General features: G+C 37.4%; 1 protein-coding gene across 6 annotated transcripts in view; it reads right to left on the reverse strand.

Annotated features, from left to right (window-relative positions):
• Positions 1-17,083, reverse strand: part of DGKI (diacylglycerol kinase iota) — a 199,526-nt gene that overhangs the window by 58,248 nt on the left and 124,195 nt on the right. For 4 of the 6 annotated variants that reach the window (XM_032445600.1, XM_032445592.1, XM_032445595.1 and 1 more), the window contains 2 exons: positions 15,692-15,754; positions 5,985-6,085 (listed from right to left, as the gene is read on the reverse strand). In XM_032445600.1, the coding sequence (XP_032301491.1) occupies positions 5,985-6,085; positions 15,692-15,754 (164 nt within the window). The remainder of the gene's footprint in view (positions 1-5,984; positions 6,086-15,691; positions 15,755-17,083) is intronic. The other 2 variants (XM_015866633.2, XM_032445594.1) reach the window with 1 other exon arrangement.

Here is a 17,083-nt window from a genome sequence, read left to right on the forward strand (position 1 = left end):
CCATGAGAAACTACAAGCACAGAATGAACAGAGTTTGCAATATTTAACGTATTGTTAACTTCTAATCCTCTTGCCCTGATTATCATCTTGCTAGGTAGCTTTAGGCAGCTCATTAAATCCTCAAAGTTTCAGACCTTATTACATTGATGTGAAAGAAAAAAAAAGTGCATGAATTAGCTAATATCTGCACAATACACCTTGAGAAAGCAGAGCTGTTAGAGCAATACGGTGTCTTCTAAGCAAGTGAAAACTGGCATAGTCTATAGGCAATTTTGTCGTTTACAGTGCCTCTACTGATAAGCTACTACATCTGCTAAGAAACCTCCTGACAAATAAGCAACTATTGGTCCTTCTCTTACAGGACAGAAGAGTGGGTTTGTAGCTATGCTACAACAGTTTGTTGGAGCCTGATGATCCTTGAGATGCCTTCCAACGCAGGCCATTCTATAATTGTATGCAATCCACTCCAACTACATCCATCCAGATTGATGTTGCACCCCAGTGAGCACATTCCCTTTAATGGCTAATCAACCTTGTCCTGATTCCATCTGCTAACTCTGGTTTTCCCTTTATGACCATAGTCACCTAGCAGATCACTACTCCTGCATCCTTCACATTATGGGGATTCAGGATGTAAATACCAAGCCCTCAGCACTGGCTTTTTCTTATTTCATTAGTTGCTCAAAATCACACAGTATTCTCCAAACTGTCTTCATCCACTACACCTTTGTGCACACGTGTTGGAACTAGTTCATCCTTGAGATCCCCTCCAACCCAAGTCATTTTATGATTCTATGATTTCCTAATTGTGGGATTCTCAAACTGTGGTAAATACACTGCTAATATGAGGAAATCATGGTATCTCTGTCCACATACATGTCTCAAACTACTCACAAGATTGTTAGTACTTGTATTCAATAAGAATTTATCAGATGACCCCAAAACACTCAGATAACCTACAGAAATTGAAGACAAGACATATGCAGCATAGATATCTGGCTAGATATAATTAGCAAGGGACAGATTACTGGGAGAGAAATAAGAATCTAAGATTAATGTCACATCATGTTACTCCTATCTCAATACACACAAACAAAAAGTAAGGAGGCTAAACAGAAAGAGGTTGTTAAGATGGTAACTAAATCAATTACTACACACATGGAGATAAATCTTCTTCAAAAATTGTTTTTCAATTTTCTGTGTCATTTTATTCCAGAGGAGATAAGGAATGGCCAATTCTGTGTGATATATGGTGATGCAGGAGACCAAGAGCTCATACAGCTGATATTTATTTCTAATATTGCTGTCACTGGGGTTGAGTATGATTCTTCCTTAATCTTAGTGGCACTGATTAAGCAAGATGGGACCTCCAAGAACATACAAATTATGTAAAAAACACTAAGAACTGACAGATTCTATTAAATAAACAAACAAACAAATAAAGCTTTGTATCTACGGCTTCTAGTGAGCCAATTCACCCATCCAGATTCATAGTGCAAATCTACAGTAATGTTTCTAAGGAGAAAACATGGATGAGAACCATATAGTCAATAATTCATTCATGGGTGTATTAGTTTCTAATAATCTCTGTATATACCTCCGCCGCCAAGAATTTCATAAGAAGAGCGAAATGGGAAAATCTGGTCTCATAAACAAGATCTCATTGTTTTAAAAATAATAGAATTACTCCCCCAAAACACTGTTTTCAATCATAGTTTCCTGCCATAGAAGGAAATCAGAAACAGTACACAGAAGATGCACAGGAGAGACACAGAATTAAGTTCTGCCCATCTAGAAACATCAACTGAATTCACTTTTTGAATATGATGATCTCAGACACTTAAGGAACAACTAACTATTACATCAGGCAAGAGGAATTGAAAACGATTATTAGGGTGACAAGTGCTTGGGACTTATAAAAGAATGTACTGGAGATAACAAATACATGAGCAGCAGCAAAGAACATTGCAACATAACTAAAAATGGTCAAGATATATCCCTTTCCTAAAAGAGTGCATGGACTTAATCAACCGCGTCAAAGAAGGATCAATAAGTAACCCCTGTACCATCATCAATCATCACACAGACAATACCGAGATGCTGACAGAATGAAGGAGAGAAGGAGGAGCATAGAGGAGGGAAAGAAGGGACAATTCAGAAACAGCATCTTGGTTAAATGCCAGCTGCAGTGACAAGAAAAGTAAAGAGCAACAGAAGGAGAACAGGCTAAGAACAATTTTGCCCTTCAGAGAACAAAATGACACTGTTTAATTGCTCAGAAGGTTTTCAAAATTAGATGTCTACCTCCAACGGAGTGAAGATTAATCTTCACAGAACAGTTTGTATGATGAGTTGTTAGATGTCGGGTAGTACAATTTCAGATGAAGCAGTTGATAGAATCAAATCAGTATTTTGAGCAAACCAGGGAAGTGAAATGTATTTACTGTGAATTAAAGTGATCCAGATTATTACATTGATGTCAGAGATTTCAAAACTCTATTATGAAGATGTGACAGGCAAAAACCTTAATAGCTTCTTTGTTATCGTTCCTTCATGGATAACAGCATGAGTCATTATTAACTGGCTTCCTTTTCCTGTTCAGATTGCTGTGGGATTCTGGTTTAGTCTTCAAAAACTACGGGCAGATAAAAGTGCTTTTAATTGGTGTGGGCAGGGAATGGATGGTAAGCACAGTATTCCAGAATTAAATTTTAGATATTCAGCAAAAGCTTAAAAAGACAAGTAAATCTAATCTCTTGTGAGCATCAAGTGAGACACACATGTTCCTGAGAGCTACAGATGTTCTGCAGTAAGCTAACCCCACTTAAAACAACACATCTGGAAGAAATACCGTTGCAACAATGTGAGTGGCCCATTGTGAGTTCTCAGAATAGTAGTATATTCTCAGTTGAAAAGGACACACATAGATCATCAAGTCCAAATCCTGGTTACATGCAGCTTCTATCTACACTGACCTCAGTTGCCCCTCACACATGTTCTCCTCCAGACCCTTTGCCTATCTCCTCCTTCAGATACTCTTTATGTCCTTATGCTTTATGTCCTTATATTGTGCACAAACTGCATGCAGTGCTCAATGTGAGGAGACAGAGCAGAGCAGGACAATCCCTTCCTTTGTCCAGCGGCAGTGCTAGCAACCAGGGTACAACTGGCCCTTTTGGCTGCTGTCTCATGTTCAACTTGCCATCAGTCAGAACCCCTAGATACCTTCCCACAGAGCTGCTTCCAGAGTCCTGTCCCTCAGCCTGTACCTATATACCAACTGCAGAATCCAGCACTTGCTCCTGTTAAACTCAATTCATTTGGTGACTGCCCAGGCCTGTAATTTGTCAAGGCCTCCCTATCTTGAGAGGGTCAACAGCTTCTCTGTTTGCAGTATCACTAATAATTACTTTGCTAGCCCACAGTATCCATACTAAATTTTTGAATCAGACTGATAAAATCTGTCACTCACCATGGTGATTTATTTCTTCTGGACAGTAAAAACCCTCTTTACCTACCCATTATGGCCACCTTGGAGAATAAAGGAGAGTTGCTGTTCCTGCCTTACTACTTCTCTCCTCCCTCTCAAGCCAAGTAACTTTAAGTGGCAATGTTCCATGAAGAAATTTGCTGACATACACTGAGACAGCATACTTCTTACAAAGAAGCAGTAAACACATTATGGTGCCAGGCAGGCAGTGATGTACAGACCTGCTACCAGAAAAAGAAACATTTCATATGTAACCAATAATCTATGTCAGAAAAACAATTAAAATGGTTATCTGCTCTTCTTAAAAGGAACTTTTACACAATTTTCCTGCCCCTTTCTTTTTAAAAAAAATTAAGTGTAGTCCTCCAGTGTAACAATTCAGCTCAATGTCTGACTACATCTCAGTTTCCAGAGAAGATACAAGCACCTTGCAGTAAAAGTCACAGGGATGCTGTGATATTAGTCCTCTGCTCAGTAAGGCACAGGGATTTCTTCATGGAATTCAAGGAGAATACTTGAAACAGTTGATTTCTGATTATTTAGACAGCACTTCTCATACGAGATTTTCTTCAGACATAGTTAGCATCAACTAGAATTCTTCAAATCAAGATTAGCCTCTTGTAAGCTAAAGATTGGACAACTTTTGCAGGCATTACTAAAGTTCTATATCCAGAAAAGTAGGAAGATGACTGTGAATGTGTGCTGTAAGTTGTGAATTCTTATACAAGTCTTTCCTAATAATTGCAAAGGGTAAAGTAAGGTATCTTCTCTGATTTTCTTTTTATAATTCAATGGGGACATTATTTGTTTTATCATATTTTAACATAAAAACAGTAATTTACAGTAATTATTGAGACAGGTGAAGGAGGACAGGGAGGAAAAGCAACTTCATGAACAGTCTATGAAGAATTGTCCTCCTACACAGTACTTTCAAGCTGACCAGTCAGCAATTTGAAAGAGACAAAAGTATCCTACTGAAAGTAGTCTATCAGTACCTAAAAGAAAGCACTTTAACTTTTAATATACAAACATCTACTTTTTAAATGAAAGCTTCTTGAGTACATGCTCAGCAAGTGATCAAATGTGTGTGTAGTCTAAAACCCAATCTCAAAGCTTCTAGATCATTATCTATCCATTTTCTATTATGTTACCGTTACTGTTTATGAACGTGACAAATAATTAATATCTATGTACAGTTGCAGAGACACCAGTGTAAAAAGGTGTATGTATGTCTTATGTCAGATGATGCAGTGTCTCTTAATGATTAATTATTATATACTAAATGGCACCATACTAAATTATAAATATACTAGATACTAAATTATATACTACTAAAATAAACGAACAAATAAATAAATGTATCTGCTGTGAGAATGGATAAGGATAGTTATCCTCAGGTGGAAAGGCATAGGAAGAATCACCAAAGGAACCAGATTGCTTCCAACAGAGTTTCAAAAGCATTTGTCCAAGGTGATTCTAAGGATACTCAAGGTTAAACTCTTAAGAAATTCTTCTCCGGTGAGCCATAATTCTTCTCTTATTACAATTCTCCTCAGCCCACAGATTAAGGCTTAGATTGCTTTGATTATGGCTGAAATCTACTAACAGAAACTTCAGAAAAGGCTGTCAGGACCTACATTAAAATTCAAGGCATATCAGTTATTTTGTTGGAAGGAGCCCAGATGAAATGAGAGAAGAATAAGGAGGGGTGGGACTGGAGGGGTGAAAGTGAAACAGTTTAACTATCTTCCAACAGTAAGATAAGCAAACCAATTAAAAGGATTGTCATCCTGTAATTACCAGAGCACTCTATATTACAGAGGGAGCTGAAGCTTTGTTGCACAACAAACAGTCATGCTTGTAATTTAAGATGAATAATGAGCCAGATGCATGAACAAGACTCTATTAAATTGTTATCACAAGCAGACGTGTCCCTCATTGATTAATGACTGTGTGTCACTAAGGAAAGGAACTCCATTTCTAAGCATGGATCATCATCATCAGTGTTGCCAAAGCAACCATCTGTCTGCTTTTGACTTACCCCTGAATGTGGCAATTAAACCATTACATGTGGAGAGAAAACAGTGATTATTTTCTTATGTGCAAAACCAAAGGCTCTTAAAGAATAAAGGAAGGTAGATTTCCTTCCCAAGATAAATGCACCTGAGCAAAATCATATTCATTGCAGGGGAGTTGGACTACATTACCATTACAAGTCCCTTCCAACTCTGAGAATTATATGGTTATGTGATTTTATGATAACCCTCTCAGTTTGAGGGTCTCTCCTTCAAATCTGCTGTTAATTGTAAAGCCTTGGTAAGTTTCATATGCTAGAAAAAAGTCAGCAGTCAATGCAAAGACACAAATAAAAAAAGCAGATGTGAAAAACACTTTATAGTAAAAATAAATAAACATGCAGAAAGTACAATTAAGAAAATATCTGAACATATCTGAAAACATTTGAACAGCTACAACCCAGCTTCTTCCAACTTACAAGCTTCACGGAGCTTTTCCTTGTCGTAATGTAGCCCCTCATATTCTTGCAAATTAATCCGGTTCACTCTGATCCGCAGGCGTTCAGGGATGGAATGAGGACTGAAAAAAAGAAAAAGAAAAAAATAAAAAATAAAAAGAAAGCTTCTTAGAAAAAGTTTTCCATGGAAGAGCAAAAAATGAAATACACTATGAATGACTTTTAACCTTTTGTGAAAGAATAATAAGAGCAAGCCTCTTCAAAACTGGGACTGATCCTCACAGACCCACCACTGTGTTTTTACAAAATTAGGACTACTGACTGCACAAAATAGATGTTGTATCTTACATGACAAGCGAGATCAAGAAGCCTATTTACTGGCTATGTGATCTGGAATTGCAAAGGCTTTTCTGAGCTCATCAATCTCTATATAGATATCCCTTCCCATTGCAATCTGTCTTTTTGTGCATCCCTAAAGTCAGAAAATCCACAAAGCTTTGCTTCAGGATTCAGATGCCTTCTTGGGAGGACTTCTTCCTCTCAGTCTACCAGGACATTCGCTTGGATCTCCAGAGGATCCTTTCAGTAGCTCCATTCTGGGAAGCAGGAAACAAAACACTGTTGAGAGCTAGATTGCCAAACTAGAGTCTAATACACATATGGCAGGGAGACCATAAAAATAAGTTTGAGTACCTCATTTCTACAGATTTCAGCCAAATTTACATGCTTTGGTGGCCTGCATACTTTTGAAATCTTTCACGGGTTCCTATCCATAAATTTGAGTGGCCAGTAATTGATAGACAGGGGTTTTTTTAAGAGCTTTGTTTTTATTTCATACAAGTTTCCATCTTACTGTTACTACTAGATTTTGTTTAACTGAATGCTATGTAAACTTGGCCACATTTGCAGTTTCCACTTGTAAAGAGAGAAAGATAGCTTGTGCATTATAATACACATATAAAACATCTGTCTTGACAGGTCCATCTCACCTAAAATTAGATTCTTGATTCTGCGTTTGCACCAAAAGATTGTCTACTTTCACTTTGTTTTAATCTACTTAAAAACAGAACTCTTAATGCACACAATGCCTTTTAAAAGTTAAAATTCTGTGCACTGACAAAGACAAGCTTATTGTTTGCTTTATTTCAGTTTTAAAATATTTGACCTTCAGGACTGCCATTTTAGATGCTAATTCAAACCCCAGAAATGTAATAATTTTTTTTTTTATTATTATTTTTTTTTACTTTTCAAACAAGTAATCTCCCTTTTGACTTGAAAATACTACAGACCTAAACACACAGTTTGAAGCAGAGACACAGAGATGGTAATTACCAAGTATTTTAGTTTCCTTACTGCATACTTTCTGTCTGTTGACATAAACGGCTCTGCCACACATTGACAGATGAAAGCAAAGATTGAAAATCAAGTACCAGTATAAAAATAACTCTACTAACACAAATACTCCTAACCTAAAAGTGATAAAGGATAATGAATTGAGGGTCTAAGGCAACAGGTTACAAGAAGCTGCATTCCTTCTGTTCTGAATATGACTTTCAATATCAAAATGAAAATACATAAGGAATAACTTAGAATACATCATGAATGCTAACAGTTCCTGCAAGACTGATGCATTCAGCAGCATATAGGCTGCTCTATGTGTTTTCTGTAGTGATTGACAGGGACTATTGGACAAAAGAGTTCCAAGATACCAGCTAACTTTCTATATTTAAAGTAAGATTTTGCTTGACAAACATGCAGGGTGATAACTTCCAGCAAAGCTTCAGGGAATAGCTTAATAACACATACCATTGTGTCAGATCACTACTTGCTACCTGGAGTCAACAATATTAGTGCATGCAAGTCAGAAGAAAGATACATAGATGGAAGAAGAATGCAATTTCAATGCCTGACACTATTTTCCCCCCTAGATAACTTCAAATGTCACACTGCTGGATTAGAAATGGAAATAGTCTGAGAAATTATGTTGCCTTCCCAATTATACAAAACACAAGATTCAAAATGAAAATTGTGGGAGCTTTGATTTTTAGTCAAGAAAAGATAGGAAGAAAGGAAGAAAGGAAGAAAGCAAGAGAGAAAGAAAGCAAGAGAGAAAGAAAGCAAGAGAGAAAGAAAGCAAGAAAGAAAGCAAGAAAGAAAGCAAGAAAGCAAGAAAGAAAGAAAGCAAGAAAGCAAGAAAGCAAGAAAGAAAGAAAGAAAGAAAGAAAGCAAGAAAGAAAGCAAGAAAGAAAGCAAGAAAGCAAGCAAGCAAGCAAGCAAGCAAGAAAGAAAGAAAGAAAGAAAGACAGAAAGAAAGAAACAAGAGAGAAACATAGGAACCTAACTGCATAGGGGGAAAAAAATAATGCGGTGCATGTAGTAGGGTTCGTGAAAATGACAGTCTGAGCACTGAAACGTGAAGTCTTTTATGTACTGGTACAATACCAGAAGAAGCCATGCTGTTTTTCCCATGGTGTTCTACCACCACACATTATTATGAAGGTAGCTCAGTCTTCCAGCAGATAGGTTCACAAGCTGGGGATTAGTGGTAGGTCTGGGGGAGTGACTGATTATGAATGATGACTTCTCTGAGCTCAGCTGGGAAGAAAGGCCATGGAGAGAGAGAGAAATTCAGCAATGCCTTATCTCTTCTGTGACATTTGAATGTGCTACAAAGATAGCTATTCCTGCTATGCCCCTAATTAAATCAAATGCAATTAAACCAATAAACAGTCTCAAACCATTGTTTCTCCTGAAACCAGAACCAAAACTATACTGTTCAGCTGAAGTCTTAACAATCCAAACTGGAATTTTATTGAAAAACTGCTTTCCAATCCCAAGTACAAAACAAAAGGTGTTATTACCAAAAGTTGTTACCCAAATAGGACTTGCTCAGCCCAGCACTGGTGATGTTTGCACTCCAAATAAGAATCACGCTATATCTGTTTCCCTACTCCTTCTTTTTCATTTCTTCCTCACTGCAGACCTCATCCGTGTATGATGTTCAGGCTTTTCCCTTCTACTCTGTGCTGTAGTGCCCAGAACTGCTCTCCACACCAGAGGGAAAAATGGAGAGAAGCAGAACTTGCCATTTTGCCTGTCTGAGAAGTTTAGCTAGCCCAGCCATAAAAGCATAATCTCAGAAAATATTTTCTATAGGAAATAAGCAATTTCAGAAACATAAGTGCTAAGAGGCCTTTTCAAAGTGGTAGAGATTTTATCTATTTAGGTCTAGTCACAAGTAATATGGTCACAACTCAAATACATGTATATACATGTACATATATGCACAAACAAATTAAAAAAAAAAATTATTCAGTGACTGAAATCTGAGATTTTGGTCATGATTATTTGCAAATACTCTTTGCTCAGAATATGGTTGCTGTCTGACATCATACTGTCTTACTGAATTTCATGACCTATGCAAAATAGTTTTGGCTCTAAAAATTCACAAAGCTGAATATTCACTCCTTGCAATACCATACTGACATTTGACATGATGGCATACCGTCAAACTGAACAAACTGAATAGTTCATTCACTGACATAACTCATGCTTTGCATACAGAGTTCTATTAACTGCAGCTGAGCAGCACAATACCTACATCAATATTCTTGTAATCATCATGGACAATGCAAAGGAATCCTTGTGCTATTCCTCTAGTTTAGACATACTGAGCATATTCAGAAGCCACAAAACTCTAGGACACAATCATGTCTAAGTGAAAATAAATACAGTGGTGAATATCACTGAAAGCAAATGTTGTATTAATGCTGTATTAATAGAAATGGATATTTCTGAACACTGTATAAAACAACTTGTCCAACTGTAAGGACAGGAAGAAAAGCATTCCAGACAGAGCAACAGAAAATTTACAAATAAGTCATCACAAACAGCAGCACTGCAAATCAACCTAACATATTTAAATATTTTTGCACCTATTATTCTTCAAAATAGTGTATTACATAGTCAATGGAAAGTAATTTAAAGTACAGAGGAATTAATCCCATTATTTCTTAAATAACCTAATTAAGAACCTCATTCCCCAAACAGGTCAGTTCACAGAATTACATCCTACAGGTCATATGGCCATGGAATCATGAACACAGAGTCAGGTCAATTGAAACATTCTGCTCATTCTTGTTGAACAGCTATAATGGTTTCAGTTAAACACAAGCCTAAATATCAGTCTTCTCAAATCAGGAGCATAGGTAAACTATTTCACTGTTTTGAATTATATATGACAGACTTTTGATTAGCGTGAAACAGAAGTGCACATATGTGGCATTATTTGATAACAACCTAAATGAACTTTGCAGATCAAGCCATGAAAGATATTATAAAGTCCCCTCAGAATTATTTTAATTCATCCTCATCAAAAAGTAGATAATTTCAGTAATCAATAATTATTTTCATTCCTTTTTCTAAAGTAAAAGAAAATACTATTAACTCTATTAGATAGGATTTTGCTTTTCCACAATATAGAAGACATAAATATTGAATAATCCTCATTTTAAGGAAAATAGCATGCTTTCTGCAAATTCTTAAAACCTGTAGACAGTCATAAGAAAAATAGCTTGTTGTTCATTTAAAAGCCTACTGCCTCTGTGAAAAGATACTCATCCCATGGCACACCAGGGTACACGATAGAACTGGAACCAGTCTTTGTATAGGAATAGGTCTTAGAAAGTCAACATCATCCTGAATAACTGTTCATAAGGTTAAATCATTTTTAACATGAACACACAATCACCGCATCCTTGCTGAAAATTTATGCATTTGATTCCTTCCTACATCTCAGTTGTAGAAAATAAATAAATAAATAAAATCAACACAACCCTTTCCAGCACTTGTCGTTCAAACTAACAGTAGTAGCACATACCCAATTCTGAGACCACCAACAGAACCTCGTCTACTTTCATTCAATGAGAAAACCCAGTCAGCTTTTCCCATAGCTGTGATTTCTTCCTCTCAACCCAATTGATCACGCAGCTACTGGCAAGACAGTGCCAGACAACTTGGGGCACAGATGTTTTTCTTAAAGATCATGCTCTCCTCTCAGGAAAGAGAAAACAGGCAAAGGCATTCTGGGCCTTACTCTTGGTGCTCCTGCACAGCAGGCAGGTAACACTGCTGTGCCACCCGGCTGATAATACTGAGAGAGTAAACTTTTAAATTATATATGCCTTAATCTCCATATCAATTATTTATAAACTCTGTGAATCATTTCTTATTCTTTGTGTCTGCATGGAGGAAGGAAATAATGATGATGATGATGAAAACTGTCCAACAATTCTAGGGAACCAGGTGACAAATTTCTGATAGGTCTTCCATACATTCCTCATCAAAGTAACCAAATGCAGATTTTAATATAATTAGGCAAACAGCAAAGGAAGCTAAAATCTCCTTTTGCCCCTCCCTTGCAGAAATTAAACTTTAGAGAACATCACACTCCTCTGGGGCACGTTTGCAGTGACAGATTAATGAATTATCCATCTGCTAGAGAAGAAATAAACACGCAAAACTAATTGAATGTTCCAGTGTTTAGAACAATTAGAAAATGGAAAACAGCAACCAAAGGAGAGAAAGATCTCTTACTTTTGAGATCTCAGTGGAAAATCTTGCAAATGATGCATTAAAAATAAGTGTGTTTTTGACAGCTTTTATCTGCTTAAAACTTAAGTACTTCTGCAATAGACCAAAATGATCCACTTTCTTCTGATGTACACCTAACAAGCATACCCACAAGCTCCACTGCAGAAACACTAAAGTTGTTTCTTCCTTTCTGCTTGCTGAATTTTACCCTGGATGTGTCAGATTAACTTTGCACTTGCTTCAGCAAGAACACAGGTGTTTTACTGTATTAAAAGCTGGACCCACCCATACACTTAAAACACAAACCCAAGCACCAGGGAGAATCCTGGCATTCATTTTCCTCTTTTTCACCAGGCAAGCTCTACTCCTCTCGTGTTTTGCATTCCCAAGCACTGTGGGTTCTCTGACAGCAACTATCCCACTGAAGGAGCCCACTTGCCAAACAGGAAACTCAATTTCTAATAATTTATTTAAAAGAGAAAAGGAAGATGTATGCAAGGACTTTCATTCTTACTTATGCATTTGGAAAATAGCTCTCTCTGTAACACATTATCCCCTTTTGCCTCATTCCCTCTGTCAGACAATTCTCATATTCAACTCAAAACACAAAACATCAGGATCTCTAAATGCAAAAACGTTTTCCTTTTATGCTTTTGTTATTCATGTAGCCTGTATGCCATGCATACAGATACTATTTGTGCATCCTGCTGTAATCATTACTCTGTCAACTCTATTGAAGAGTTGAATCCCTTTACAGATAAGGCAATATTTGTATTTCTATTTACAAAGATTTTGCAATTTAAAAATAAAAAATGAAAAAAAAAATAAAGCAAATGTACTATCATATGTACATCCTCCTCATTCCTAATAAACATACAGCTGGAAAATGGAAGTCTCCCTTTCTTTTAAAAGAGACATGATTAAAAATGCAACACTTATATTTTCTTATGTGCCCCTGTACAAACATCTGAAACAGATCACACTATAGTTTCACTGTCTCTGCTACAAAGACCATATGAGTCAAATCATTCTGGCTGCCCCAGGTCCCCAATGCATATGCTGCTGTAGGAAACATGGAATTTATCTAACACAAGCTGTATCTATCACTGGGACACCAAAGAATCTTCCATGCTGTTCAGTACAAAATGTAGCTTGGGCTCATGAAAAAAAATGAACATTTGAATCTCAAAGCCCTCACAACCCAAATCAAATTTACCTAATACCTCATGGGTTCTTATTTTAATTTGCCAGACACATTAATTGGCAGCCACAGTGCAGCAGCATGTTTAATCTATTTTTACAGATGTTAAGATACAGAATATCTTTTACTTATAAATTAGTTTGGGACTCATGAATCTCTGCTTTATTCTGACAACTGTTATCAAATGAGGTATTCAAAAAAACTTTATCAAAACTTGGAGGTCATATTCCAAGGGATATCACTCAACTTGGAGACAATTCTCCCTGTCCCAGACCCACAGCTTGCTTAATGTTCTGTGTAAGCAATAAAGCTTTTCTCAAAGGTTTTACAGGGGCTTGCTTAGGATACTAAATCAATATGAGAAAAGTTTTTTGAATTACTTTTTGTTCCACAGCAGAGTACAGCAAATATGATACAAAGGGAAGGTACACTGATTTAGAAATCTTTCCTTATTTGCAAAATAACAAGGAAGAACTTGCAGCTTTCAAAAATTTGATGGAATCACATAATGGCTAAGGCTGGAAGACACCTCTGGAAGTCATCATGCCCATCATTTTTGCTCAGTGAGGGACACTCAGAGGCACTTTTCAGGACCATGTCCAACAGCTTTACAGTACCTTAAGTGGACAGCAGCCTATGCCAGAGTCCAGTCACCACCACAGTACACTCTCCCTTATGTTCACACTTCCCTGTATGTTCAGATGTCATATCCCAAGTTTCAGTTTGGACCCACTGTCTCTTGTCATCTCACTAGATACCACTGAAAAGAGCCTGGTTTCATCATCTTCACATATTTACATCATCACAAATCCCCACCCTCAAGCCTTCCCTTCTTCAGCCTGATGAGTCCCAGCTCTCCATCTTTCCCCAAGGTTCCAGTGTCCCTTAAGCACCTTCATCACCTTTAGTTGGATTCTCTCCACCAGTTCCATATCCCTTGGACTGAGGAGTCCAGGACTGAAGCCAGCACTTAAGATGTGGTACGAGTGCTGAGCAGATGGGAAGGTTCATGTCTCTTTACCAACACTCCTACCACTGCTCAGGATACTATTTGCTTTATTCACCATGAGAACATGTTGCTGGCTCATGGCTCATTGGTTATCTACTAGAACCCTCAGGTACTGGTGAAAATTTCTCCTTTTATAAATATTCAGTTAATTTTCCCCCCAAGTCCTTGGCTTGTTGAACATTTATATTTTGTCTATTATAAGTGTTTATTTTTCAGAACAGAGAAGCATTGGTGGGTTTTGTTTTTACATATACCATTGATTTTCTTATATCATGAAATAAGAATCATGCTTGGAATCAAGATTCTGCTCTAAAGATCATGACTAGCTCTGTAATCTGCTATTTTCAGTCATGCATTTCCAATTCATTACTTTGATAATCCTGTTTGAAAGGACAAGAAGAATGCCAATACAAAGCAAAACATTTTATGGCATTTTTTTGACCAAGTAGTCAAGAAGCATTTTTAAATCCAAACTATATTTCTTGAGTTGATATAGTAAGCTGTGAATTTTATTTTACTTCTTAACTATGGACATCGAATTTTTCATAATACCACTTTTCCATACAGGGGATGAATTAGAAGATACTCATATACAGTTGTACAAGTGTTTTAAAGTGGCCAATTCATCCTGCAACTTTATGCTTCCGACTTTTAACCTGGCCTTTATTTTCCATAACTCTACTCAGTTGATAACTGCTAGCGGTGATGGTGATGGCTGCATCTGACTTAAGCAGTTAACCATAATTTGCAGTCATGAGGGATATGACTGATCATGATGGCTGTATGGATTCATGGAAAGCACTACAGAACAATACTCGAGAACTAATTTGAGCAATGTGTCTACAGTGCTGGACAATGTCTGAATCAAGTCAAATTTGGAAGAATGCCCAATTGATACCAAAATTGGAGGAAACTACCATCTGCAGTCAGTGTGCAAATATGACTATGAATCAATCATCTTGCCCCAGAAGAGCCAACTGAAGAGAAACCCAAAAGCCCACTGAGCTCTGCTGCACAGCAGCGGGCTGCACCACAGGACCTGCCCTCGAGCAGGGACACCTCTTAAGGTTACACCTGCTGCAGAGATCTCTTGACACAAAGAGATTCTCAGTATTGACTAGTAGCTTTCTAAGCTTTGTTAGCTTTCCTAGGTTTATAAATTAGATTGATTGTGCACATGTAATCCTTTAAACATAAACTATTGACCAGGTCTGAGACTGGGCTCATTACATCTTTAATTCAATGATTTGCAATTTAGTAAGCCAAGGCATCCACTTATGATTTAGTGGAGCACTTCCTGGATGAAAATCTTGTTAAGCCACTCTTACTTACAATTAAGCTGTGTTAAATCACTGCTTTATATCAATAAATATATTGCTGCTTCTCTCTCATAAGTGTATAAAACTGTTCACAACAATCTCTTGGAAAATGCAGCTGGCTATCTAAGCAAGTTACGAGATAAGAGTTACTGGCAATCAAAATAATACCGTAGTGGGGCAGCTCCATCTTGAATGCAGATGCAGCCAATACCATGCCACTCTTTTGGGGTGCTATTTTTCTATTTTGATAATTTTTATTTGGAGATGCTTTATGACTAAGTTTGTCCATAGTATGATTTTGTTGTTGTTGTTGTTTAAGCATAAGGAAAAAAAGCCTCCCATCTAAACTGTTTTCAGGGGTGGTACTATGGACTTGTATGTCAAATTGTACTCTTGGTTTAACATGGACAGAATCACCAGACCTGGTCTGGTCATCCATCTTATGCATGTGCTTTACAGATGAAGCCACTGCCCCACACCTGGCATGCTGTCATTCTTTTATAACTGGATTTTACTGTTTTATTGTCCTGGCTCCTGCTCGAACAACAGATAGGGGAAGAGCAAAAAATTACAGAACCTTAAAGGAAGAAAAAAGGCAGATACTCACACAGTGAAGGAATCGGGGGGAGCTGAGACTCTCCTCAGGTCAGCAGACTGCACTTTATGGATACTATAGGCAGTGGGAAATGAGTGGCCAAGAGAAAGGCAGTACACAGTGTGGACAGATAAGGGTAAAAGCAGGGGAGAGGGGGGAGAGAGAGAGAAAGAGAGAAGTAGAAAGAGAGAAAAAGAGATTGGGAAGAAAGTGGAAGAAAGAGAGACATACAACATTTAAACAGAAACAAAAGGAATGTGTCACATGAAAGTTGAATGAAAATACATGCAGAGCTCCAAGGTCACACTGGGAAGCCAAGAGCAACAGAAGACATGCAAATGGAGAACAATATTTCTACACGGCACTTCAAAGCTTTCTAAAAACAAGAGCGAGGAGGACAAATGACAAGCTAGGTAAACAGCTTTACAAAGACTGGGAGCCCCAGGATATGTGTTCCACAGGCACTGAAAAAATTCAAGGCAGCAGACTTTGGAAGCAGGTCCAAAAATGCAAACAAACATCAAAGCCAAGATCTGAATAAATGCAATTGTGTCCAAACAAAGTCAAAATCTGAATGGATGGAATTGTCTGCAAAGCTTGGTCAACTTTATTTAATTCTAAGAAAGAAAAGTACCCTTGCTAGAGATTTTCCAGAATGGAAAACTGCTGTCTCCATCCCTCTCTCATGTACTTCACGGAAACATGATTTATTTTTTTTTATAGAGTTTCCCAAGACCAACTCTTAGCATTTATATTTAAATAATCCCTTTGCTTCCTTCAAGTGAATGCAACATTGTTTTGTGTGTAAACTCTCCCCTCTCCTCTTTTTTATATCACAAAGACCATTTCTTCCATTCTTCCTGAACTCAAACTAAAAACCTTCTGGGGTTTGTACAGTGATCACTGACTAAAACCTACTGAGTGGTATATTGAATTGTAGTTTCTAGTCAGAAAATTACCCCTGGAAAATCAAGCCACAGCTTCTCTTTTAATTCCAGAAATATTTTTCTTTTACACCACAAGACTACGTTGTTGGCTTGAACACAGAGAAACAAACTCTCATGTTCTCTCTTTCACTATTAACCATGATCAATAAAGGAGATTCAGGAGTTGGAATTTAGCTGACATGTCTTTAAAGAGAAGGAGATCAGGAATATAATTTACAAAGGGAAGAGAGAGGGGAGGGGAAAGGAGGAGGAGGGGAAGAGCCTGCTGATGTCGCTGCAGAAAAATTTGCTTTAACTGGTACATTTTGCAGCCAATGGGAAAAACAACCAAATCAATCTGCCTTTTTTTCCATAGCCTAACTATCTGCATTGTTTCAATCCACAGCTAAGTGTCAACAGTATCACCTCATTCTGATATTCCTTGGTCTTCAAAATTGCTTCTGGGTTCAAACACTTT

Source organism: Coturnix japonica, chromosome 1 (genome assembly GCF_001577835.2).
Source record: "Coturnix japonica isolate 7356 chromosome 1, Coturnix japonica 2.1, whole genome shotgun sequence".
NCBI lineage: Eukaryota > Metazoa > Chordata > Aves > Galliformes > Phasianidae > Coturnix > Coturnix japonica.